This window comes from Triturus cristatus, chromosome 1_2, assembly GCF_964204655.1.
Source record: "Triturus cristatus chromosome 1_2, aTriCri1.1, whole genome shotgun sequence".
Classification (NCBI taxonomy): domain Eukaryota; kingdom Metazoa; phylum Chordata; class Amphibia; order Caudata; family Salamandridae; genus Triturus; species Triturus cristatus.
The window spans coordinates 530,979,981-531,006,138 of NC_140580.1; the positions used below are offsets into that span (position 1 = coordinate 530,979,981).

Below are 26,158 nucleotides of genomic sequence, written 5' to 3' on the forward strand. Positions count from 1 at the left end.
ATACATTGCAAATAGAATTAGTAGCAACAACAGTCTGGCCAATTACATTTTTAACCTAGGGAACAACCTCATAAAACCGGTGCTTTCTGACAATTCAATTGAAGCCTCCAGTGTACACTGTGAGAAATTAGCAGAGTATTTCATTTGGTAAGATTGATTATATCTACTCTCATTTTCCTTTGGTGGCTCCTGATGTTCGATCAGATCCCATGGTGCATCCAGCAGTCGCTACTCTCCCTGTGCTCATCTTCCTTTTTATCCCTTTGCAGCCAGGTAAAATCTGGTTCACCTGATGACCCCATTAATCCTGATCTTTTAATTAAGCTTCAGAAGTTCCTTCTCTCGCTGTGCCCAGTCTTTGGCAACATGCTAAAGTTATCCCCCTTTTAAAGAAACCATCCCTGGATGCCTATAAGCCAGAACATTTTCACTCCATTTCCCTCCTACCTCTCCTTGCCAAAGTTATGAAGAGACATGTCAAAGGCATCCTGACTATGTTGTTGAAAAATAACCATATCCTCGACATCTCCCAAAAGGGCTTTTGGACCGCGAATAGTACAGAATCTGTCCACCGTGCGGTTACAGAGAAACTCTGCAGTGCTTTGGATGAGGGCAGATCTTCAGCCCTGATCCTGCTTGATTTGAGCACCATATTCGACACGGTGTCTCACAAAATCCTACTCCAGCATGTAAAAAAAATATAGGCATAGGAGGGTCCGCTCTGACATGATTCGCCTCCTTTCTATCAGAGCACTCATTCCAGGTCATTTCTCTACCTCATGGCTCCCAACTGCGTGCCCTACATTAAGGCGTACCCCAGGGCTCTTTATTGAGCCCTACTCTACATAACATATATGCTCAACCATTGGCACAGGACATTAAATCCTCGGGGCTTATAACGCTGGTGTCATATGCTGATGATATCCATCTCATTCTCTCACTTTCTGAAAACATCACTCAAGACATGATCAATTTTATAAAAGGAATGCTTGCAGTTGCTCAGTGGATAAATAACAGTTGTCTTGGCCTGAATGCGAATAAAACAAAAATTCTCCTGATAGGCAAACATGTTCATTCTTGGGGCAACCACTGGTGGCCTTCCTTCCTTGGGCCTCCTCCTAACCCCAAGTCTTCCATTAAATCTTAGGAGTTTGACTGGATAACACCCTGACATTTGAGGCCCAAGCTAAAACTGTAGTTGAAACTTGCTTTGGGTTCTTGAGAAGCCTCAAGACCATCTTGGGCCTTTTTGATTTCTCCACTCAACAAACCATAGTTCAGGGAGTAATTTTGTCCCGTTTAGATTATTGCAATGTTTTGTATCTGGGAGCCAACAAATTAGTCACAGAAGACTTCAGTTGGCCCAAAACACTGCAACCAGGCTGCTATTATCGCTGTCCAAAATGTTCTTCTGCTTCCGGTCTTCTTTGCAAGCTGCACCGGCTCCCTGTGGATAAACGCATCCACTTCAAGACCCTTTGCATTGCTCATAAGGCTTTGCACTCCAAGGGGACCTACATCGGGGCCGGACTGGGAACGCAAACCAGCCCTGGCAATTAGGTCCGACTGCCCGGGGGGTGGGGGTGGCTTTGTGCTTATGGGAAACACTGCTATGCGCTTTTGTTACAAGGGGCCGATATTGCACCACTGCTGCAAAACCAGCCCCCAGTAACTAAAACGGGCCCCACCTGTCCAAAACCGGCCCCTACCCTTCCGGCTCACTGGGAAAATGCTCATCACCCGCTCTAGCAAGTTCGGCCCTGGCCCCCATCCTGTTCAATCTCATATCTTCTTACCGGCCCTTTCGAACTCTACCTCTACGCCCTGCCGACCTCAACTAGCTACTGATTGTCCCTGGAGTCAGGAGAGCAAGAGAGGGTGGGCGGTCCTTTAATGCCCTGGCCATTTCTCTCTGGAATTCTCTCCCCCTCTCTCTTGGGAAAATCCCTTAAGACCTGGCTCTTTTCCACCTAGTCCTCATCACCCATTATTCTTGGTAGGCAGCCGCAGCTCGTACGTTTTCGGGGTCTATCACTGGGAAGCCCTGTTACAAATACTCTTAACATAACATATCAAGATATCGTCAGACTAAGTAAATGGTTTTCATTTAGAATTACCAGAAGGATTTTAATTTCATGGGATATCCTGGAAGTCTGTCATACAGTCGTGCCCGTTGATACAAGCACTAAACTCCTTGATCTGAAGCATCATCCGAGGCAGGCTCCATGTTGTTCCTCAACAGTCTACCTCAAATGTGCAATGCAGGAGGTAAAACGCCTGCAGTAAATACAGGCAGCGTCACCATGGCGAATACTATCCCGGCTGTTCAAACATTATAGGCCAGCGGACTGATACACCACATACTTACCTACTGGCTGCAGCTTGAAGCTAATCAGCATGGCATTAGAAAACGTATTAATTACTCCCAAGAAATCCTCACTTTTTTAAGGGTTTTTAACAATTTATGTTTTAAGTTAAAACATTTTTTTTATCCATTTATAAACTAACTATATCAGATCACCATGCGGTTACTGTATGACTTTTAGTTGAGTCAATAAATTTGAGTTTCATTTGATTTTACTACTGAAGAGCATTTGAGAAACATCAAAAGATAACATCAAACTCACAGAAGAACATAACTTGAAAATATAAACACTGTATATTGAAAGTAACTCTCCAGTGTCGCTGACGCACGGAGACGCACTACGCCGTGATGACACTTTTTAATGTGTGTTTTTCAGAGATTGCTCAAAGGTTACCATAAAGTTAGACTTTCAATTTAGACTGTAATTATGGCTTTCAGGCGCCATTTTAAACTTTCCTTTTCCGCTTTAAATTGGGCAGTGACTGAATGCAATGATTTTGGTGTCACAGAGACTGGTCATTTGCGTCTCATTAACCAGCTCCCTCTTTCCTTCCCCAGACACTACCACAGCATTGAAGTGTTCACGCACTACGACCTCTTAACGTTGAACGGATCCAAGGTCGCACAAGGTCACAAAGCCAGCTTTTGCTTAGAAGATACATACTGCGGTTCAGGTATGCTATTTTGGAGTAGCTGAGATCTGGAGACTGAGGTCTTTGAATCCGACTATATCTGGAAGGGAGTCGTAAAAAGAGAAACGGTATAAAAACAACAACAAAAACACAGAGCAAACATTATGCAGTGATTGGCTATTCCATAGGGTCTCACACGTTTAGACAGATGCTGTAAATAGCGTAGCGTAGCAAAGCATGTTTCGTATGCAGGCATTTCAGAAGGTACTGGGGGGGGGGGGGGCGCGTCAATAGACTGGATCATGGCTCTTCATAAGACAGGACCTGTTTCAAAACTTTAAAAAGTCCCACAGGGAAAAAGAAAACAAGTGGCATTGACAAAGTTACCTGCCTCGGTTTTGATAAACAGGGCGTCTTCACTTAGAAATGTATAAATACATGTTGCATCATGAAACACGGGCCCCCCTAAAATTGCAAGGCCTGGAAATCGTGACCCCTCTGCCTCACCCTAGTGCCTGTAAATATACGGACAGTTTGTTGCTGACAAAGACCCACTATTATTTAATGCTTCTAAAATGCTGTCTTGTGATCCATTTGAAAGCTGTTTTTGAGTTAAACGATTTCACTAGTAAAACTATAGTGCTTTCTCTTTGCCTGGGCTGGTATTGTAAATGCAATTCTAGATTACAGTGGTTTCTAGAAGGAATCAATGAGCTGGAATCTGGGGTCCCTGCTAGCACTAGGTCATGTAATAAGCGTGTCATTACATTGGCTAGAGCACTGAAGTAGAGGCCTCCTGGGATATGATTGTTCCCCATCCAGAGGTATCACACTGCTTGAAAACACTGCCTGCATTAAAGGGCAAGCAATGCAGTACTGTAAGCAGCATTAGCTGAGCACATGGCAAAACCGAAGCGCCCCGCTCCATGTACACCCCCCCCCCCCCCCACGCAGTATTGTGGTTTGCGCTAAACTATGCCGGAGCTGGTAAACGTCATGCTTTGCTGTATAGATGGAAACATTTTCACAGAGCTCTTTCACCCATATGCATTGTGGCATAAATATCCAGCATCATTATGTAACTTGCTATATTACTCATGCTGGCACCTAGCTATCAAGGTCCAGGAACCCAGCTGATGTAAACCATAAACCAGTAAATATTCACACAGGGCTGACTAAGTCCCATACTCCGGTCTTCATTCACCGATCTAGGGTTCCCTGATACAGAGGGGGTTTGTAACTTGTCCCTGACTACATAGAAAGGCTGATCTAAATAGACACATTATTACAACTGCCTTAAAGATCTGTCACAGATAAGACACATCAAACTCATTCAAATAACCATATACTAGACCTTACTAATTCTGGCCCTCTTGGTCTTCTGTTACACACTGGTGTGTGTTACTGATATCTCTGCTACTCAACTAGGAACTAGGGTAGCATTCTTAATGGCAACGCAGGCATGTCTCACACCTTCCCTCCTGGCAGCGAAGAAGCCTATTCCAGACTCCTTTGCTACTTCACCTTCTTTTTTCCTTAACTTACTTCATTTAACACACGTCCTCTTTGGGCCTCCCCTTAAATGGTCTTTAGGGACTTGGCATTTACCACCATGTGAAGGAAGGCTTGACACAAACAACATACACAAGCCTAGCTTCACGTCTACCAGGTGCTTTACAGGAGGATTGCTGCTTCTCTCCGAACTGCCTGAAGACAACAACACCTCACTGACCATGAACGTTTGTGATAATGGCAAACTAATTTTCAGTTCCTTTGCCAAAATCCTGGAGGTCTATTTCCCTACTCAATTTCCAATTGTCACACATCACTAGATCTAGTTTAACACCGCTTCAAATCATCCAGATAGATACATACATTTACCTGCTCTACACTGAGACACAATCTTTCAGACACTGACAATGGACACCTTCCTGAAAACACAAACCACCCTTATTCACCGCGAACAGCAAAGAAGTCTGTAACACTGATCTTCAGAAAATGGATGGTCCAAACATCGAACAGCAACATCTGAAACGAGTGGGTTATAAACTAGTAAAATCCTGACCTAAACCCCAAACTCCCTCTGACAAGTTTACATGCCTCATTCACCACAGGTGTTACAAGCGTGTCTTGTTTTGACCAGGAAAAGCCAGGATCTCAGATGGAAGTGAGTTTGCAAAGAAATGTTCAGTATCTACATCACTTTTCTACTCTCTTCCTGATGGTAGTGCAATGATCTCTTCTCATCAAAACCAGGGCACCCCAGTCCAAAATACCCAAACACAAGCCTTTGAAACTCAAGAAATTCCCATTTGACTCAGGCAACCCTGCTGTCCTCTTTGAGTTCACCCCTCTCCTGGAATTAAAGAATCAAAATACTGACCAACCACAAGAAAGCATTGCCATCTACCATAATGGTCTTCATACGTTTTAATGTTGCACCCCCGTGTAAAATAGTTTCATTCGTTCTCCCCAAAAAGGCAAATATATTTTCCACTTTTATAACATAAAATGGTCAATACTGCAAGGTAGCTGACATTTTTCAGTGAGGCCTGGGGGCACTCTAACACAAGTCTAGACAAAAGTGATCTTCAATAGCGTTTTTCAAGGGATTTAGACAGAATATCGGAAACAGAAATATCATGGACCTAAATATTGTGTTAAGAATATCGAGGACACAAAGATCGTGAAGGTACGTTTCTATGAGTAACCATAGTTTTACTATATATAACTCCACATATATGTACCTTGACAATATATATCTTTAAGGTATGTAGATGTGGAGTTAAGAATAGTAAATCTATACTGACCTATATGCTCCTACCGTCTCCATATTTTGGTCTTCAATATTTTGGACACAATATTATATCCACACTATATTTCTGTTTCGGATTTTCTGTCAGTGACCCTCCAGGTAGAGAACAGCCTAAGGTTACATTTGGGGCATGGGGTCACTTGGCAGCTCTGAACACATTTAACATTACGAACATTGCAGTTATGTTCAGTTAGACCCTTTAAAACTCTCTGAAACATGTGACTGCCAGCATGCTATTGCTCAGCATTTCACCCTCAGAATGCCCACCATGTGACACTTTATTAGAATTGAGGTGATGTGGAGTTAGGGGTCATTTGGAAGCCCTTATTTGATACCCACCCCAAGCGAATATGTGAGTGATAAAATAGGTCACTGATTGCCATTGACAGTGGCTCGCTGCTGCTCTCTTTTCTGTCATTATAGCATAGAAGAGTTTTTTTAGCATGATGTTTGTCTGAATTCTTCTGGGATATGCGAAGTGCTAGTCTTTGCCTGAGCCTCGCACCAAATCTGTTCCAATATATTCAAGGTAACTTGAAAGTTGCTAAGCTTAGCACTCACAGGAACACTTAGGGGAACATGCATCAAGCATTTTTGTCTTCGCAAATGGGCCTATTCGCAGAATCGGACCCTTTGCGAATGCAAAAAATACTTTTCAGATGCAGAAAAACCCTATTTTACGATTTGGTAACCTGTTACCGAATCGCAAAATGGGTTTGGGATTCGCTATTAGGAAGGGGCGCGTTTAGGGCGTCCCTTCCTAATACCGAATCGCATCAGTATGTAGGAATGTTTTGTGACTGAAATGCGTTCTCAAATCATTCACATTTTAACACCTACTTTAAGTAGGTGCTAACCCTTTCGCAAATCGGAAGGGGTCCCTTGAAATCGGAAGGGGTCCCCAAGGGTCACCTTCCCCTTTGTGAATGTTTACAGCGTTTTTTAAGAGCAGGCAGTGGTCTTAGAAAATGCAATCACAGACATGGTGGTCTGCTGACCCCAGCAGGCCACCATCCCTGTGTTTTTTGCAATTCCTAGGGGGTCGCAAATTGCGACCTACCTTATTAATATTCATGAGGTGGGTAATTTGAGATCCACTAGGAATCGCAAAAAGTGTTCAACCCATTTTCATGCATGTCGATTTGCGATTTCCTAATTGCAAATCGCAAGGATTCGCAATTATTAAATCGTAAAAGAGTTTCTTCATGCATCTGGCCCTATACTTCTAAAGTCTCGAGTAAAAAGTAAAAATAGGGAATGCAGAACTTAAGGAAATCTACTTGGTATCACTAAATGTAGCCATCGTTGTTAATTTAATTGCAGGAATATGGCTCGCATTATTCTTTTAATTTGGGTAAAGGGTGAACTGCATCATACTGTAATTCCTACACAACATCAGATATGTCTACACCAAAAAGGGGTGCCTGCCTTTAGCAGAGAAAGAAAAACCTAAAGTGTCATTGCTTTAGATCATATCATTATTTAAATAGTACTGTTACCTATGGGTTTTGTCAGCCACCATAGCCATATGCACAGTGCCTTCATGTCCTGATTTTGAGACGCAAGGCCATTAATGATGAATGCATCTATTTCATTGCACGTTGTTATTTTTTAATTCAAGAAAACATCGAACTTCGTTCGTATTGTATAAAATACAATTAAGCAACTTTGAAGTCGAGCACCGGAAGTGTTTTTGCAAATCCTTTTCACTTAAATTAGAACCGTATCGTCCTGCAGCCTCTTTTGCTAATCCTGTGATCTTCTCGTTGGATAAAGAGATAAAGGCAGCAATAAAAACAATGCTACTCTGCACCCAACACTGACATTGTCTTCTGCTCAGGTATGGAAAGGCGCTACGCGTGTGCCAACTTTGGAGAGCAGGGCGTGACCGTGGGCTGCTGGGACACGTACCGCCATGACATTGACTGCCAGTGGGTGGATATCACCGACGTGGATCCAGGGGATTACATCTTCCAAGTAAGTGCCTTTGTCTCCTACTCCTATATCTATGATTTATCCTATGAGCAGTACTGCAGGAGAAGGTGCCTTAGGAGAGGGATGAATAGACAACCATTGCGGCATTGAGGCATGGCAGAAAGATTTTGTAGGAATACCTATAGGAGGACACTTGTAGTGTGTCGTCAAAGATATGCTTTTAGCGAACTGCAAACCCTTCTTAATATAATTATGTAGTTCTGAAACACATACAACTATAATAATGTGAAAAACAAAAAATAGTGGACAGTCGCTATGAACTGCCCGAATTAGATCCAATGATAGGACAGAAACAGAGGAACTGTAATTGCCATGGAAAGAAAGCAGGTAGCGTTTCTGTCTTGTGAAGCCTTTTGATAGATTACGCCAAACCCTTGCTATCTTTATTGTAAAGGATTTATGCTTGTTACTCGTCTCCTCGACTTCAGGTGACTACGTCGTCCGATCTTAATTAAGCCTAATTGGCCACTGCTCAGGGCATTAACTGTGGTTAATGCACTTTGCAAAATAAGCTCACTCTTGTTAATCACCTGCCCTACAATAATGGGCTTGAATTCAACATGTTGATGAACAGGTTTCCACTGAAACTGACAAAGCACCTCTGTCAAGTGGTTTTCTCCAGGTTTCATAATATATATATATATATATATATATATATATATATATATATATATATATATATATATATATATATATGTCCGACGATTGCAATGGACTTACACTTGCCTTTGCCTAAATAAATTAATTCTTGCACCGATTCCGGATTCCTGTCTATACTTATCAGCGTGAGCACATCGTAGAGGTCCCTGCCAGCGTTCTTCCCGCCTGTTGGCTGTCAGTCAGGCGGTGCTGGATTGGTTTTGTGATATATATATATATATATATATTAAAACACAAGGTTGCCCTTAGAGGATATCACACACCTCGGGATTCCGCATATTACATCGCAGGCGGCTTCACAGGAGAGAATGCAACACGCGCTTCAAAGCCATACGCGTTTCGGGCTCCCTCAAGCCCTTGATCACTGGCAGGTAAGGAGGCAAGAAGCAGTACTGGAAGAACACTTCTTTATTAAATATATAGTCCCGCCCCAGTGGGCGTCACCTGGGGCATCATGGTCCTGGTAGTCCGTAATGCTGTCCCCAAAGACTCAGTGAGTCTCTATCCAAGTGGCATACTTGCTTCTGCCTGTTGAAGAACTCATCAATGTGAAGGGCATGCCAGCACCCCTCTCATGTTGCTAAATCTTTCCTGCGGCGAAGGCACCTTCGGTCCACATGAGCGTTTAAGGTCAAAGCGCCCAGGAACGCCTAAACAGCGTCGGGATATCCTCGCGGCCGGACGAGCCGCTTAAACATTAAAACACAAGGTTGCCCTTAGAGGATATCACACACCTCGGGATTCCGCACATTACATCGCAGGCGGCTTCACAGGAGAGAATGCAGCACGCGCTTCAAAGCCATACGCGTTACGGGCTCCCTCGAGCCCTTGGTCACTGGCAGGTAAGGAGGCAAGAAGCAGTACTGGAAGAACACTTCTTTATTAAATATATAGTCCCGCCCCAGTGGGCGTCACCTGGGGCATCATGGTCCTGGTAGTCCGTAATGCTGTCCCCAAAGACTCAGTGACGCCCACTGGGGCGGGACTATATATTTAATAAAGAAGTGTTCTTCCAGTACTGCTTCTTGCCTCCTTACCTGCCAGTGATCAAGGGCTCGAGGGAGCCCGAAACGCGTATGGCTTTGAAGCGCGTGCTGCATTCTCTCCTGTGAAGCCGTCTGCGATGTAATGTGCGGAATCCCGAGGTGTGTGATATCCTCTAAGGGCAACCTTGTGTTTTAATATATATATATATGTATATATATATTCACTGAAAAAACCATAGGTTTCAGGCACGTTATAGTTAGGAATTGTCATAGTGATGTCATCAGTGATGTCATTTGAGGTGTCATCAGGGATGTCATGAGTGATGTCACTGACCATGTCATGAGTGAAGTAATATGTGACGTCATCAGCAGTGCATTGCGGATGCGCGAGTCATAGTTAGCTGAACTAATTATAACGGGGGAATTTCACCTATGGTTTTTTCAGTGAATTTCTAAGGTCTTTTAAATTCTAATTCCTAAATATAACGTGCCTGAAACCTATGGTTTTTACAGTGAATATATATATATATATATATATATATATATATTCACTGAAAAAACCATAGGTTTCACACATGTTATAGTTAGCGGAAATTTTACTGATAAAAAACCAGTGAAATTGCCCCGTTATAGTTAGTGCTGGCAACTATAACTCACGCGACCGCAATCCTCTGCTGATGCTAATACTGTATTTAGACACTTATTTGCCCATGTCTTCTTCCATACATTTTTAGCTATACATATATTACAAATATTTTTTTTTCATAAAGACACATATGTCATCAGCAGAAGATTGCGGTCGCGTGAGTTATAGTTGCCAGCACTAACTATAACGGGGCAATTTCACTGGTTTTTTATCAGTAAAATTTCCGCTAACTATAACATGTGTGAAACCTATGGTTTTTTCAGTGAATTTGCAAGGTTTTTTAAATGCTAATTCCTAACTATAACGTGTGTGAAACCTATGGGTTTTTCAGTGAATTTGTACGGTTTTTTAAATGCTAAGTTACTTTACGCCATTCGAGGCGTGCGCGCCCACTTAACGCAGTTCGTTCCGTGCACGGTTTTTATCAACTTTAATAAGCCCTGTACATTTGGTGGCCTTCGGCCACCAAAAGCACAGGGGGTGGGGTCAATGTGGATAGTGTTTTTTTTATTTCGATTTTATAATTTCATGTTGCCAAAATTTAGTTTTTTTTACCTATTAATAAGCCCTGTACATTTGGTGTCCTACGGCCACCAAAAGCACAGGGGGTGGGGTAAGTGTGGATAGTGTTTTTTTTATTTTTTTTTTTTTACCGTACGCTTACGGTAAGCGTACGGTAAGCGTACTCGGCGAAATTGCTGAAAAAAAAATAAAACCGTTTTTGCTCTTGGGGGATGTTTGGGGACTCCCTCAACATGACTATGTGGGAGGGAGTTGTCAAAACAGCCCCGTAACATGTTTTTGGCCATCTTGTTTGATAAACAACACTCAGTGCGAGAGACAAAATGGCGGCCGCCGCTTCCTGGTTTCGGCCGATTCGAATGTTTACTAAGATCTAAGAGCCAATCAGAATCGCGCTCGCGCACGCCACCGTACGCTTACGGTAAGCGTACGGTAAGCGTACCGTAAGCGGGCTCAGATATATATATTGATTTAAAGGCTATTTTCTCAGAATCTACTGAACAGATTTACACCAAACCTACAAAAGGCACTTCCTTGACCTAGGGACTACCTCTCTGCCAAATTTCTAGTAATTCTGTTCAGCCGTTCGGGCTGTAGCTCGTTCTAAAGGTCCTATGGAAAAATGCATGGGAAAAACGCGTTTTGGGACCCCCCTTTTATCTCAGCCCCCGCTTGACGAATCCCCCCGAGACTTTCAGGGTAGGAGCGGAGCGTAGCGCCCCACCTATTTTGAGAAATTCGCGAGGATTCATCGACCGGCGCCAAAGTTATTCAAAATAGAATGTTGAGGTTTTCCTATGGAAAAGGGGTCCTAACTATAACTACCTACTGGCGACCGCCAGTAGGTAATATATATATATATATACATATATATGTATATATTACCTACTGGCGGTCGCCAGTAGGTAGTTATAGTTAGGACCACGTTTCCATAGGAAAACCTCAACATTCTATTTTGAATAACTTTGGCGCCGGTCGACGAATCCTCGCGAATTTCTCAAAATAGGTGGGGCGCTACGCTCCGCTCCTACCCTGAAAGTCTCGGGGGGATCCGTCAAGCGGGGGCTGAGATAAAAGGGGGGTCCCAAAACGCGTTTTTCCCATGCATTTTTCCATAGGACCTTTAGAACGAGCTACAGCCCGAACGGCTGAACAGAATTACTCAAAATTTGGCAGAGAGGTAGTCCCTAGGTCAAGGAAGTGCCTTTTGTAGGTTTGGTGTAAATCTGTTCAGTAGATTCTGAGAAAATAGCCTTTATATCAATATATATATTTGTAAGCGCGCAGCGTGCGCGCTGGGTGCGCGCACCTTGCCGTGCGCGAGCGCAATTCTGATTGGTTGTTAGATCTTAGTAAACATTCGAATCGGTGGAAGTCAGGAAGCGGCGGCAGCCATTTTGTCTATCGCATAAAGAGGGGGTGATAAACAAAGGGGGAGCACTTGAAAAGGGGGCAGAGTGGGTAGAAATAGACCCAGTAGGCATTGTAAGGGGGTCAAAGTAGGACCTTGTAGGGCAAAAAAAAAGAATAATATTTTGTAAAAAAATATCGCCGGGTGCGCGCACCCTGCGAGGCACCCGGAAAAAAAAATAAAAGAAATTTAAAAAAAATTGCATTTAAGTGTTTAGATATAAGGTGGCTCTAAAAAGAGCCCTTGTGTTTATTGTTTGTTTTTCGGTACCTACAAGTAAGTACCGACGCAGAGTCTGAGGTTCAAGAGGAAGACTCTGTTCCCTTCATCATTGAAGTGCACACCATCTCCTCTATAAATGTCTTGCATGTCGTAACGCAAGTTGTTGTGGTAAATGGAACCCATACCATAGTCTCTGAGGAAAGCAGAAATAGATTTGTTGACGTGCTTCCTTGCTTTGTCAATCTGCGGACAAAATTGGTTGGACCAGTTCCACTTTTGCCTTTGGCATATGTTAGAATATACAAAGGCAGTTTGTGGAAAAAGCGACATCAATTGCACAAAGGTGTCCTTAATAAGCATTTCCAAACCTACCCCAGTTAAAGTGCCTAGATCATTACCACCACAGTGCACAATAATATGGTTAGGCTGTGGGAGATGTTGAAAGGTTTTCACCAAAGGCATTAATTGGTGCCACTTTAACCCTCTCTGACCAATCCACTTGATGTCTACATTTGGCAAAGCAAGGTCTCTCACCATACCTCTTTTCTCTGCAAATTTTTCACTCCAGAAGACATAGCTGTGTCCTACAATCCACACTGTGAACATCTTCAAAGGAGATCTGGATGCACTCAGGAGGTGTAATTCAGTAGAATGGTAAAAAGAAATGAAAGACAGTTTGGAAATGGAGGCATACATATTTTTTATAAAAAAAAAAGAACTGATTGGCTGTTTCATAGCATTCTACACTAAAAACTAGGCTGTATGTGTAAAATAATAGAAGCATGTTTTGTATTGGTTCAGAAAAATGTGTTACCAAAGAACAGTACTATGGATTTGCTGTAAGGTTTGAAAAGTCAAGCACTCTTGCTCTGTGGAATTGAAACATTGTGTGGCAAACTTCTGACCTAACTCCACACAGCAGTGTTCCATGAGCTGTTGCTATGGTAGCAGGCAGAAGTCAAGTTGGGGGAAGGGAACTAGGCAGAAGTGAAGTAGGGGGAAGGGTACTTTTGGAAAAGGGTTGGTTTTCAAGCAATAGAAATGTGTGATTACATTTGAAAAAAAGGGGGAAGCAGTGAGATTTGAAATTAACATGTATATGTGTGGAAAAATAGAGGGAAAGATTGCCATTATCTGGTTCTGCTGAGTGGAGAGAGGTGTAGAGAACAGAGGTCCTGGCTCTGATAATGTGCTGTGGGGTTTTGAGGTTTCAGTCTGTAATGCAAATACATTCAGCATCACTAAGGCTGGTTGCCCTTGCTGGAGTGTAGGCAGTCACCCAGCATACACATGGTTTGTGGTCTGAAAAAGCAGTCTGGACATGTGCATTTAAAAAAATCTGAAAAGTGGATTCATAATGTGTCAGTCTGTAAAAGTGATTTTCACTTGCCAACACAAAAGAGCAGTAAGTGTGCATTCTAATTGGCAAAGATTTTTCGTTTTGTGACTAATGTGAAAACATGACTCTGTGTGCAAATAGGAATTACAGGAAGAGATTTGTTGCGTTTTGCTCTGGTGATTTCACAGTTGCATTAGTAGGAAAAAGGGGGAGTCTCTCAAAAAAAAAAAAAAAAACAAAAAAAAAAAAAAAAAAAACCTTGGGTGCGCGCAGGGTGCGCGCACCTCAAAAAAATTTCAAAAAAAATTTTCAAAAAAAAAATTTTTTTGGTTAAGTTTATACGTGGCTCTTAAAAGAGCCCTTGAGTTAATGGAGGGAAACAGGAAGAGAAAAACGCAAAAAAAGAAAAAACATCTATGGCCTAGTGCATGAATGCGCATCAAATTTTCGCTGAAGGAGATCAAGACTGGTCTCCCCCACAGAAATAAGAGAACCGCAATCAGTGCACCGTGTAGACAACCTCGCCAAACAAGGTGGACCAACAAGAGGTAAAGAAACAGGTGAAGGCACCATCGCAGCTGAAGTGCTCGCCTGAGCTGCCGAAGATGTGCTCGGCTGAGCTGCTGCTGATGTCGTCGGCTGAGCAGGTGGAGGGTTTTCTCCAGAAGCTCGACGATAAGATACTGGGTGCATTTTGTAAACATGTCTCAACATAGTGTGAATGCTAAAAGAATATTTCTTGTTAGGATTCCCACGAGATAAGACTTTTTTACAAAGTACACATGTAACTTTTGGTGCATTTACCTTTTTCTCATTCTCAGGAAAAGTAAAAAACTGCCATACAAAGCTGTCTTTCTGCTTCCTGTTCCTCTGCCTCTCAAGAGTGTCCTGCTCACTGTCTGAAGTAGGTTGCTGTTCAGCCATTGTCTCTCAACAACAGAATAGCTCCTTCTCCAAAGGAATCAGAACTAATAATGAGGGGAGTAGGTGTGGTTTGGGAAGAATCTGGAACAGAAAGTACTTCAAACCAATCATAAGTGATGATTCTTGATCACATGACTTGCCATGAGGGGATTGGGTGTGGTATTGAAACAATTAGAAACTGAAAGTAATGAAAACCAATTAGAAATGTTGTTTTATTATGTATAAACCCGAGGTGCGCGCACTGCGCAAGCTCCGTGCGCGCACCCCGTGATGACGTATGCACGAACGCGTAAACGCAAAGGTGCATACGTCATATACGCGCACCTAGCGCGCATACGTTTAACACGCGTATACGCGACCGTTATTGCGCGTAATTTTAGCGTATGCGGAAGTAAACCGCGTCGAGGGCGTAGGACGCAAGCGTACGTACGTACGCATACGTACTGGGTGCGCGCACCCAGCGCGCACCAATAAGTATATTTGCGTACGTAAATAACGTACGCCGGAATTCATTAAAAACATACGAAATAGTACTAGGTGCGCGCTCAGAGCGCGCACCCCAAGAATTTATAGATAAAAAAAAAACAAAAAAAAAAAGAGGACATTAAATAATTAAAAAAATTATAAAAAAAAATATCCAAAATGAATTATTTTATAAATAATTTATAAAAAAATACAGAAAATATATAAATGAATATAAAGTAATTTTATTTAAATAAAAAAAAATATCTTACATTAAAAATACATAACTTAGCATATAAAAAACCATACAAATTCTCAGAAAAAAACATAGGTTTCAAAAACAAAATATTTAGGGATTAGCATTTAAAAAACCTTGCAAATTCACTGAAAAAACCATAGGTTTCACACAGGTTATAGTTAGGAATTAGCATTTAAAAAACCTTGCAAATTCACTGAAAAAACCAAGGGTTTCACACACGTTATAGTTAGGAATTAGCATTTAAAAAACCTTAGAAATTCAGTGAAAAAACCATAGGTTTCACACATGTTATAGTTAGCTGGACATTTTACTCGTAAAAAACCAATGAAATTGCCCCGTTATAGTTAGTTCAGCTAACTATAACTCGCACGCCCGCAATGCACTGCTGATGACGTCACATATTACATCACTCATGACATGGTCAGTGACATCACTCATGACATCACTGATGACATCTCAAATGACATCACTGATGACATCACTGATGACATCATCCTTGTGATAGAGTGGCAGACCTCCTCTCACCCTAATATAACCTTTGATACACACATTCAAAAATAGAGACTAAACTTTTCAAAACAATGGACATACCAATACCAGTTACAACAACCTCTTCAGTAATTCTAAGATCCACATACACATCCACTCATTCACCAACAGTCCTATACAGTCACTCATACATGTAATAACTCATCATATGTACTCATACACCTATACATCCTGTTACACAATGCCACTCATCCATAGAGTTACTCACACACATAGTCACTCATGCTAATAAAGAATCAAATATACATTTACTGGCATATACAGTTATACACACACCACCACACTTACTTCTACGGAAACTTACACATACTTAGTCTTTTAATCAATCACTTATAGAAACACATACTTATTCATACAGGAACTCTTTCAATCTCTCACTCTCACATATACTCACTTATATACACCAATAGTCACATATACTAGTTTAAAACATATGTAGATACTCATAAAGACACTATTGAGACAGTCATTCACTCACTAACACACCCATACACACACTCATCCACCCATGCAGTCCTGCACACATGCTCTGATCAACACATACAAACAGTGAGTCAATCATTCATGCACCTATGCACTACGTAATACCCCCCAGCGAACCATGCAGACACTCAGACTGATACTCAAAAAAGCAACTAATATCCTATATAGACACCCATGTAGCTACTCACTAACCCATGCAGCCACTTAAACACAAAGTGAGAGACTGATACAGATATTTATATATTTAAACATTACTCACTAAGCTATGTATTCACTATGATACACTTAATCAGTCAGTTACACAATCAATTTTTCAAAAAGAAATCATCCATTTAGACAGTAATATACCCATTTATTCTTCCATCGACCTTGAGATATACATATATAAAACATATTTAATTTTCAGAAAAACACACATTCACTGGATGGTGTCATCAGTGATGTCATTTGAGATGTCATCAGTGATGTCATGAGTGATGTCACTGACCATGTCATGAGTGATGTAATATGTGACGTCATCAGCAGTGCATTGCGGGCGTGCGAGTTATAGTTAGCTGAACTAACTATAACGGGGCAATTTCATTGGTTTTTTACGAGTAAAATGTCCAGCTAACTATAACATGTGTGAAACCTATGGTTTTTTCACTGAATTTCTAAGGTTTTTTAAATGCTAATTCCTAACTATAACGTGTGTGAAACCCTTGGTTTTTTCAGTGAATATATATATATATATATATATATATATATATATATATATATATATATATATATGAAAATACACAGTCCTGACACGCTTCTCACAGCATTTAACCAGGTACGGACCACAAAATGCCTTTGTGGTTGAATATGCAGGTTTATTCCATCCACAAACAGCTACATAACAAACAGCAAGTCCTCGGCATGACGCGTTTCGACAGCAGGACGCTGCCTTGATCACATGATGCTTGCAGGGCCAATCCACAATAAATACTCTCAGCGGTAAAAAAAACTGGTAACACACATTTTTTTTAAAAAATCAGAGAGATAGAAAAAATACTACTATACATGTCCAAATACAATCTAGATCACAGTATGTAGGGTACCATAACACAATATGTGTTAATATTAAAAAAAGAACAGCCAAACATTAAAGCATGGTTAACAGATCATATCCTCTTTGATAACCAGTTATTAAAATCATAGCTGATACATCCATTTTGAGAATTACCGAATAGATGCCTTTTATCATTAGTGCAAAGTACAAATCAAACTATCTCGAGCATAAAGTGCAAATGGTGTGCTAAAGTGCAAATCACTGCCAATCATCACATCTAATAAATGATTCTAGTCATCACATATTAAATATAGATTTGTTGATATGATGATTGCAGATAATGTCAGAATAAGGTGCAAGTGCTAAACATTAAAATGACACAAAACGTAGTATGCAAAGTGCATATTGTAGTTAGTCATCACAGCTCTATAACTGATTTATAACATCACAATTGAATTTAGAGTTGTCAAAATGTTGATGACGAATAGTGTCAGAATAAAGTGCAAGTGCATAGCAGTAAAAAGACACAATAAACAACAAAAATATTTTTTACACAAGGGTATAAAAAAGAGAGAAAACCAATAGATAAAAAAGAGGTAGATGTTGTTAAAAAAGAGAAAAAACACTCTAAAACCTGTCCGTAAAAAATCCCCAGCGGAGACCAGTAAAAGCCAAATAAAACCAAAGGTAAAAGCCAGAGAATCCAGATAAAACCAATGGTAAAATCCAGCTAAAACATGACCACACATCGGGAATTAAAATGAGGCAAGGAATCACAGTTAATTTCCTCTTTAAAAAACAAACAGGTCAAAAGGTATTTGATGAAAGAGGACACATATCATATAATTATAATAGATCATACAGTTATAAGAAATTATGTAGGTCCTCCCCTGTATTTAGACCATTAGGCATTTTTGTATCAAGTGTAAGTATATAGCTAGACTCCAATTGCCTGAGCTTTTTCTCCCTATTGCCGCCCCTTATTGATTTTGGCACAGAATCAATTACATAGTAACTCATATTCTTCAAATCGTTACTATGCACATGTTTAGAGTGTCTGGCCACTGGGTAGCTAGGGTCTGAATTCACTATTGCTCGTATGTGTTGTAATATACGATTGTAAACTTGTAGTTTGGTACTGCCTATATATTTTAATTTACAAGAACATTCTAACACATAGACAGCATACTCTGTCCGGCAGGTTAGCAGAGTTTTGATTTTGAATGGTTTTGAATCAAAAGCTGTAATAATTTCATGCATATTTTTACCAAACTTACAAGCTCGACACGAGCTACTTTTGAAAAAGCCTGTTCTTTTACTAAGCCAATTAGAAGAAACAGTAGGGACCTCAGGACTAGTTCTCACCAGGGCATCCCTCATAGACGGTGCACGTCTAAAAGTAAGAGCGGGTAAGTCTGGTACTAATTGGGACATAGTCAAATACGTTTTGATAATGGGCCAATTCTTGTATATTATTTTCCTAAGCTGTTTCTCCTGGCAACTAAATGTAGTAATGAGTCTAACCATATTACAACTAGATTGGTCATGATCTTTTTTATGTGTGTTTATATTTTCGTTAAGGATACTCGAATTCATGATTTCAGATGATTCTACCTCAAATATTTGACCGTTTGCTTTCTCCAATGCCAGATTTAAATCTTTATCTTTGTAACCCCGACTTTTAAATCTTAAATATGCCTCATGTTGACAGAGTGTGCAGTCATATTCTGAATTGCAGATACGTTTTATTCTTAAAAACTCCCCATAGGGGATGCTTTTTATTAGATGGTTCGGGTGCAAACTGCTAGCGTGAAGCATTGCATTTCCTGCAGTACTTTTTCTATGCAATTTAGTGTGGATTGTATCTTGTTTGATATAGATCTCCACATCTAAGAATTGTACAGATTCTTTACTAACTGTAGCAGTAAAATTCAAATTTAAATCATTGATGTTAATTTCTTTGATAAAATCATATGCTGATTCTATTGACCCTTCCCATATAATACAAACGTCGTCAATAAAACGCCACCAATGTTTAACATGTGTGTCATACAGCAATCCGTGGGTGGTTCTGAGGACATGCTCCTCCCACCAGCCAACGTGAAGACACGCATAGCTGGGAGAGAAGCACGCCCCCATCGCCACACCGCGCAACTGTTGATACACCACTCTGTTGAACAGGAAATAGTTGTTGATTAAGCATATTTTGATCATATTCAACAGCATTGCATTATGATGGTAAAATTCCATATTGCGCTTTGATAAAAAATATTCAACTGCTGTTAATCCATCTGTATGATGTATGCTTGTGTACAGAGAACATATATCCATAACAATCAGAACATAATTTTCTTTCCACATAATTCCTTGAATTTTAGATAAAAAATGACCAGTGTCGCGTATATATGAGGGTAAAGTTTCAACAAATTCATGGAGAAAAAAATCCACATATTTCGACATGGGTTCTAACAGTCCCTTCTGTGCAGATATAATGGGTCTTCCAGGCACTGGCATAGTGTTTTTATGTACCTTAGGAATAAAATATAACACAGGGGTAATTGGGTAGTCATTTTTAAGGAAACCAAGTTCGTTTTTACTGTGGAGTCCTGTTCTTTTCCATTGAAAAAGTTCTTTATGGGTGGATTCTTTTATGTTCTTTAAATCATTAAAAGTTGCTTTTCTGTAACACGTTGTATCACTGAGGTGTTTATTTGCTTCATTCATATACATATCTCGAGGCCAGAGCACTATATTACCTCCTTTGTCCGATTTATTTATAATGATGTTGTCTTTAGATTGTAGTTTGCGCATGAGGGCAGAATATTGAATTTCTTTGTATTTTCTCTGCTTATCTCTACGTAAAACATTCTTATTGAGTTGTTTCAAATCTTCTACAACACAGTCACTAAAGATGTCGATGGCATCTTTAGGCATTAAAGGTATAAAAGTTGATGACGGACGAAAAGGGGTTACGTTGGTTGTAATGCTCTGGATGCCCAGTTCTGAGAAATCATCCTGAGTTGGATTGATGGTAGTATCATTTTCCTGAGCGAGTGTATGCATAGATCTAAGCACTGGGATGTCTGACACTTGAAGATTATTTCCAATAGTGGGTTTGCTGATGTTAGTCGTATCCTTTTTATTCAGTTTAAAATGTTTTAGCAGCTTCAGTTTTCGAATGAATTTAAAAACATCCACTCTTGACTGTGTATATTTGAAATTATTGCTCGGGCAATATGAAAGGCCAAGTGAAAGTAGTTGAAGTTCTGCAATTGACAGTTGAACATCTGATAAATTAATCACCGTTTTATCGGGAACAGTAGTGTTATTTATTGTTTTGGGGGCCATTTCCTCCCTCTGCCTGCACCTTTGGATTTTCCGCCTTTGCTTTCTGCATATGTTTTTACATCGCTGTTTTTCTTCTCTGGATCGTGAGAACGTAATGTTTGTCGCGGTCCTCTATAAGAAAACCCAACTCCTCTGAAGGTGTAAAGTCGGTGGGCAGTTTGGTCAGTTGATTATTACTGCTGTTCATAATTACTGCTTATGGAGCTGATTTCTGAGCTGGATAGATCGATGGTGACTTGATCTGTGATATTGTTAGTCACTATCTTTGGGATCAAGGCTCTTCTTTTGACATTGTCAAACTTTTTTGTAAAAAAGGGAATACTCTGCCAGTCTCGTAATCGTTTTTATCACGAGCAAATTTCCAGATTTTTCGAGCCTTGATAGTCTCCTCGTGTTTCTTAAGCCTTGCATCAATCTCTTCTCTACTTTTCTTAATCACATCCTTTTGATCATGAACTTCTAATTTGGCATTGATTTCATCTATTTCCTTTACAATTTCAACTCTGTCAATTTCTGCATATTTGATAAGGATGGATACCATATTCATGGAGGCTTCTAAATTGTTGTTGGCCCATTCTTTTAACATTAGTGGGTTTAGTTTTTCAAAAGATGGGGCAATCAGCACTCTAAGCCCCCGCGGTACCCTCCCTACATTTTTCCAGACTCTTCTTTTCCCACCACTTGGTAAGTTCAGTCCGGAGCAGTTTCTCCAGACTTTTAAGCATGCTTTTCACCTCGTGATTTGTACTTGTAGTTGCATTGACTTCATTGGACATAACTTTATTGTCCGATACATTTAGAAATAAAGCATCAGCTACGGCTTCTCGAGCCCGTAGTGCATCTGCCGATGTAGACATTACGCTGTTGGATGTTAGAATAGCTGACCCGCGTTTGCCGAATTGTATTCTCAGTTGTTAATTTCGGCAACAAACTCTTTATGGCACAATCCCAAATACCTGCACCTATGGGAAAGAGGTGGAATCACTCCCGCTTACCCGAAAGAATAATAACAGCCATCGGCGTCCTCCGACTCCCATCAGCTGCTAACAATTCCACGGGGCCGCTGAGCATTCGCTATCTCCTCAGATTCCACTGGCGGGGGGCTGACACAGCAAATACTCCTTCCGGGTTAACGAATAAATCGCGTCCGCGATATCGACTGCATCCCGGTCAGCCACAAACAAATGGGAGGCTCCGTATGAGCGAAGACAGCCGTACTTCGTCCGAGTAAATATGAACATACACAGTCCTGACACGCTTCTCACAGCATTTAACCAGGTACAGACCACAAAATGCCTTTGAGGTTGAATATGCAGGTTTATTCCATCCACAAACAGCTACATAACAAACAGCAAGTGCTCGGCATGACGTGTTTCGACAGCAGGACGCTGCCTTGATCACATGATGCTTGCAGGGCCAATCCACAATTAATACTCTCAGCGGTAAAAAAAACTGGTAACACACATTTTTTTTAAAAAATCAGAGAGATAGAAAAAATACTACTATACATGTCCAAATACAATCTAGATCACAGTATGTAGGGTACCATAACACAATATGTGTTAATATTCAAAAAAGAACTACCAAACATTAAAGCATGGTTAACAGATCATATCCTCTTTGATAACCAGTTATTAAAATCATAACTGATACATCCATTTTGAGAATTACCGAATAGATGCCTTTTATCATTAGTGCAAAGTACAAATCAAACTATCACTGAAAAAAGTAAAGGCTAAAGTAATGTTATAGTTGAGTGTGTTGAAGAAAAAATCTCTTTTTGTTTTTAAAAGAAAAAAAAAACCTTAGAAATTCACTGAAAAAAACAAAGGTTAAAGTAACGTTAGAGTTAGGTGAAGATGTTAGTGGCAGCATTAACGTTTTGAACTAAAGTAAACACACAGAAATTCACCAGTTATAGTAAGCAGAGCTAAGTATGACTTGTGCCCTCGCCATGCAATTCTTATGACCTTACGTGACATTGCTCTTGACATGTTCTATGACATCACTGATGACATCTCAAATGACATCATTGTTGACATCACAGATGGCATCATCCAATGAGTGTGTTAGTTTGTTTTATATTTTACAATGTGACAGATAAGTATAATCCATATTCTCTATTGAATTTTGTACAGTTTCTTTCCTGCTAATGGGTATACTTGTTTAGAAAATACTTGTGCTCCTAATGGGTCACAGGTGCATAGAGGTATTAACCATATCACTTACTGGTAATCTTCTTTAATTACAGGTAATCTTCATCACCCCAATTCAGAGTCCTCCTCATCCCAGTCCTTACTTACTTGTGGGATGGGACGAGGAGGACGGAAATGAGGAGGTAATGAGTCTGTTATGAATTTTTGCGTGCAGGACTAATGCTGTGTGCAGGTGACAGTTCATGACTTGTGACCATTATGTTGCTTTTGCTAAAAAAGTTTCCAACAAGGAAAAGATCCTATGTAGTAGATGCTAAGTATTATAAGAAGCATTGAGTGTTTTGAGGGAATTGTCTCCTCATGAAAATGTCCACAAAGGACAAAAGACTGTGTGCACCAGGTACTTACTGATGTGTATGTGCTTGATTAGCTAAAAAGGAGAGCTATGTGTCACATTATCAGCAGAGAACGAAGGCTGTGATTAGTATGACCTATATCACTTTCAGGCCTTGGGTGTTTACATTCAATAGTCTTTCTTTGGATACATTTTGTATAGAGTGAAATCTTTTCTTAGTAGATACTTTTAATAATCTGTGGTGCTTTCATCAGGAGAGTTTCACTGTCTGCAAACAGTGCGGTACTGGGTAAAGTTTGTGCATAGGGTAAACACTGTTTACAGTACGTACTTTTCTACTTATGTCCACTTCATTTCTCATGAGAGTTTAGCAAAACGTTAAGGGCTTGATACAGGCTAAAGGCTGTCCATAGTAAGGAATTCATTTCGTAACAGAACTTGAGTGTATGGAGGAATTAGTTTTTTTATAATAGTCATATATAGATAGAACACCGAGTGCAGTAGGGATTACCTAGCTATGTGTGGTTGATTGTTAACATGAGCTTGGCTACCCCCGCAGCTGACCTGACTGTGGGTGTCTGTACAAGACTCACAGGCAAGGTACAGCAATCCAGGATTTACAATTACATATATATTCTCATGTGGCGCGCCAGCACGCAGGCCTCGTAAAAATCCATAAAAACTCTATTTTAAGCTGAAGTTAAATCAGAGCAGTCCCAATTTTCGCCCATATACTTTTCAATGACCCTTTTATGGGAGTCCTCTGTTCTTTGGGATTTATGTCTCTCGCACTCTTTGCTCCTGTGCAGGTTGTCGTGAATCCTAAATTTGAAATGGCAGAGTCAGATTTTACTAACAACGTGATGAAGTGCCGTTGTAAATACGACGGCCATCACATCTGGATGCACAGCTGTCACAACGGTAAGGAGAACGTGAGGGGTGAATGGGTGCAATGTATTTTGGTGTCTCCGCAATGAACATCTATCAATTGGGTGCATAGACCCCCCCCCCCCCTATGCAGGTGATAGTAAATAGCCTTAGATGGGTGGATTGAGATGTTCCTGTTCGTTCTGAAGAATGCGCAATTGCCTGTTAAACTACAATCCAACTTGACCCCTTGTTATTGGCTTCTCATCAGTTGTTTCCCAAAGTGAAGCAGGTTCAATATCAGGTACTTAACGTGGGTGTGTATGGATGCTTAAGAGTGATATTGTGAATTGACAGACTCAGATTGCTATCCCAGTTTGAGAATTGAAAACTCAGCCCCGATCCCTGGGTGGATATTGCAATGTCTTGTGTCTGACCACATGTTGCTTACAAAAAATTCCACTGCGGTGTAAGGAGCTAGGATCCCACTCATGAAAAGGCATACCTTCTCCTTCTGTATGGGGATGTCTGACTTGTGAGGCAACATTCAAGATGGCATTCAATGTGCCACAGTTATCAAGTTTCGAGGCACTTTGATAAATAGAGAGGGAGACATCTGATGCCCCCACATGCACACAGGATGGCTATGAACCTAAAGAAGGGACTTATTCCAAACATAATTTGATAAGAATGTTGATACAAAACTAAGTCCATTCCAGATATTTTTGTAAAAATGTGAATAGCGACCACCATTTTAATAGGGTAGTCTGCAGCTTGGGTAACCATGCGATTAGGTCTGAGGGTAACCGCACCTGGTGCCACTTATAGCATGTCAAAAGTCAAGGAGTCCTGCTGAAAAAACTAAAATCACAAGTAGAGGTAAATTCATCAAAACAACAGAAGTGATGAACACAAAAATAAAAAGGTCAAACTACCCAGTTAACTAGTCAAGAACGTTGGTAGGATGTGTACTCCCTTTCAATCAAATACTTCTAGTTGCACTCAAACCACCCTGAATTGCTTCAAAGTTTTGATCTGGAACTAACTCCCCACTGCCTCGTCTCCTAACAAACTTCTCTAAAACACACCTGCACAAATAAGAAGCAATGATCCCTGTATTAACGAAGATAAACACTCGTAGGCTGGAAGTCACGTAGCTGGTAATGTAGAAAATAGGAGGAAGATTTATTGTAAAGGATAAGTTTAGGTTACAGGTAGTTAAGATGGTAATTACAAAGCCCCACCAAGAGCAGCCTCCCGCTGCTAAGCCCACTCTCTCCAACGGATCTCTCAAAGCATACATAAACATTCAATGACATCACACTCACACTCGACCAGCAGGGAACTGGTTACCTGGGAGAGGATGCATGGCAACAAGTCAAGATACCACAGTCCCAGCTTCCATCCTCTCAGCCATGTTCTATGTAAACAGATATATTGTAAGATACATTAATGTATGGAATGTCTACGTCATGAGTCACTTACCACCGCCATCAACACTATTCTGTTTATGCTATGTACCAAACTGTTTATTTTTGTGATATGTACAGAAAAACTTGTTGCAATGTAGGATAGTACTTCCAATAATGATCATGCTATTATCTCCCAGATAAACCCATGGGGCTCTCTCTCGTTCACAGAGGAGATGCGTGTAGATCAGGATTATAAAGCAAGTATGCCATGGCATAGACCTTCCACAGCAGTAGTGCAGTTCTGGTGCACTAATGGCTGGGAATCAAGACCTCTGGTTGTAATTATGACCAATGGAGCTCTTGGATTCAACACACACATACTTCAGGCTTTTCTTGACTTTTTCGGGCGGGTTCCATTCCCAAACTGGGTAAGTGTTGCTGCTCTCTGAAGTGTAAAGTGAAATGTGTGAAGAGCGTATAGTGCTCTCGCGCTGGATTGTCAATTCGCCTTACCATAGTTAGGAGAGGAATTATATGGAACAAAAAGGGAAAAGAGGAAAACTCGAGTGGTAATGTGGAGCAACCTTAAATATCCATTTGAGGAGCTACCAAGGGTTCTGTGGGATGCTGTAGTGAGCACGTAGAGTTTATTTTTCTTACTGACAGTCACTGGGCATGAGCATGCAAACATTTATTGACACTACTTCATGCCTGGAA

At 40.6% G+C, this 26,158-nt stretch overlaps 1 protein-coding gene across 1 annotated transcript in view; it reads left to right on the plus strand.

The window, feature by feature from the left end:
• The window catches only part of LOXL4 (lysyl oxidase like 4), a 211,960-nt gene that overhangs the window by 179,590 nt on the left and 6,212 nt on the right, over positions 1-26,158 (plus strand). Inside the window, exons 12-14 of the mRNA XM_085606332.1 lie at positions 2,924-3,039; positions 7,653-7,789; positions 23,972-24,083. Of these exons, the coding sequence (XP_085462458.1) occupies positions 2,924-3,039; positions 7,653-7,789; positions 23,972-24,083 (365 nt within the window). The remainder of the gene's footprint in view (positions 1-2,923; positions 3,040-7,652; positions 7,790-23,971; positions 24,084-26,158) is intronic.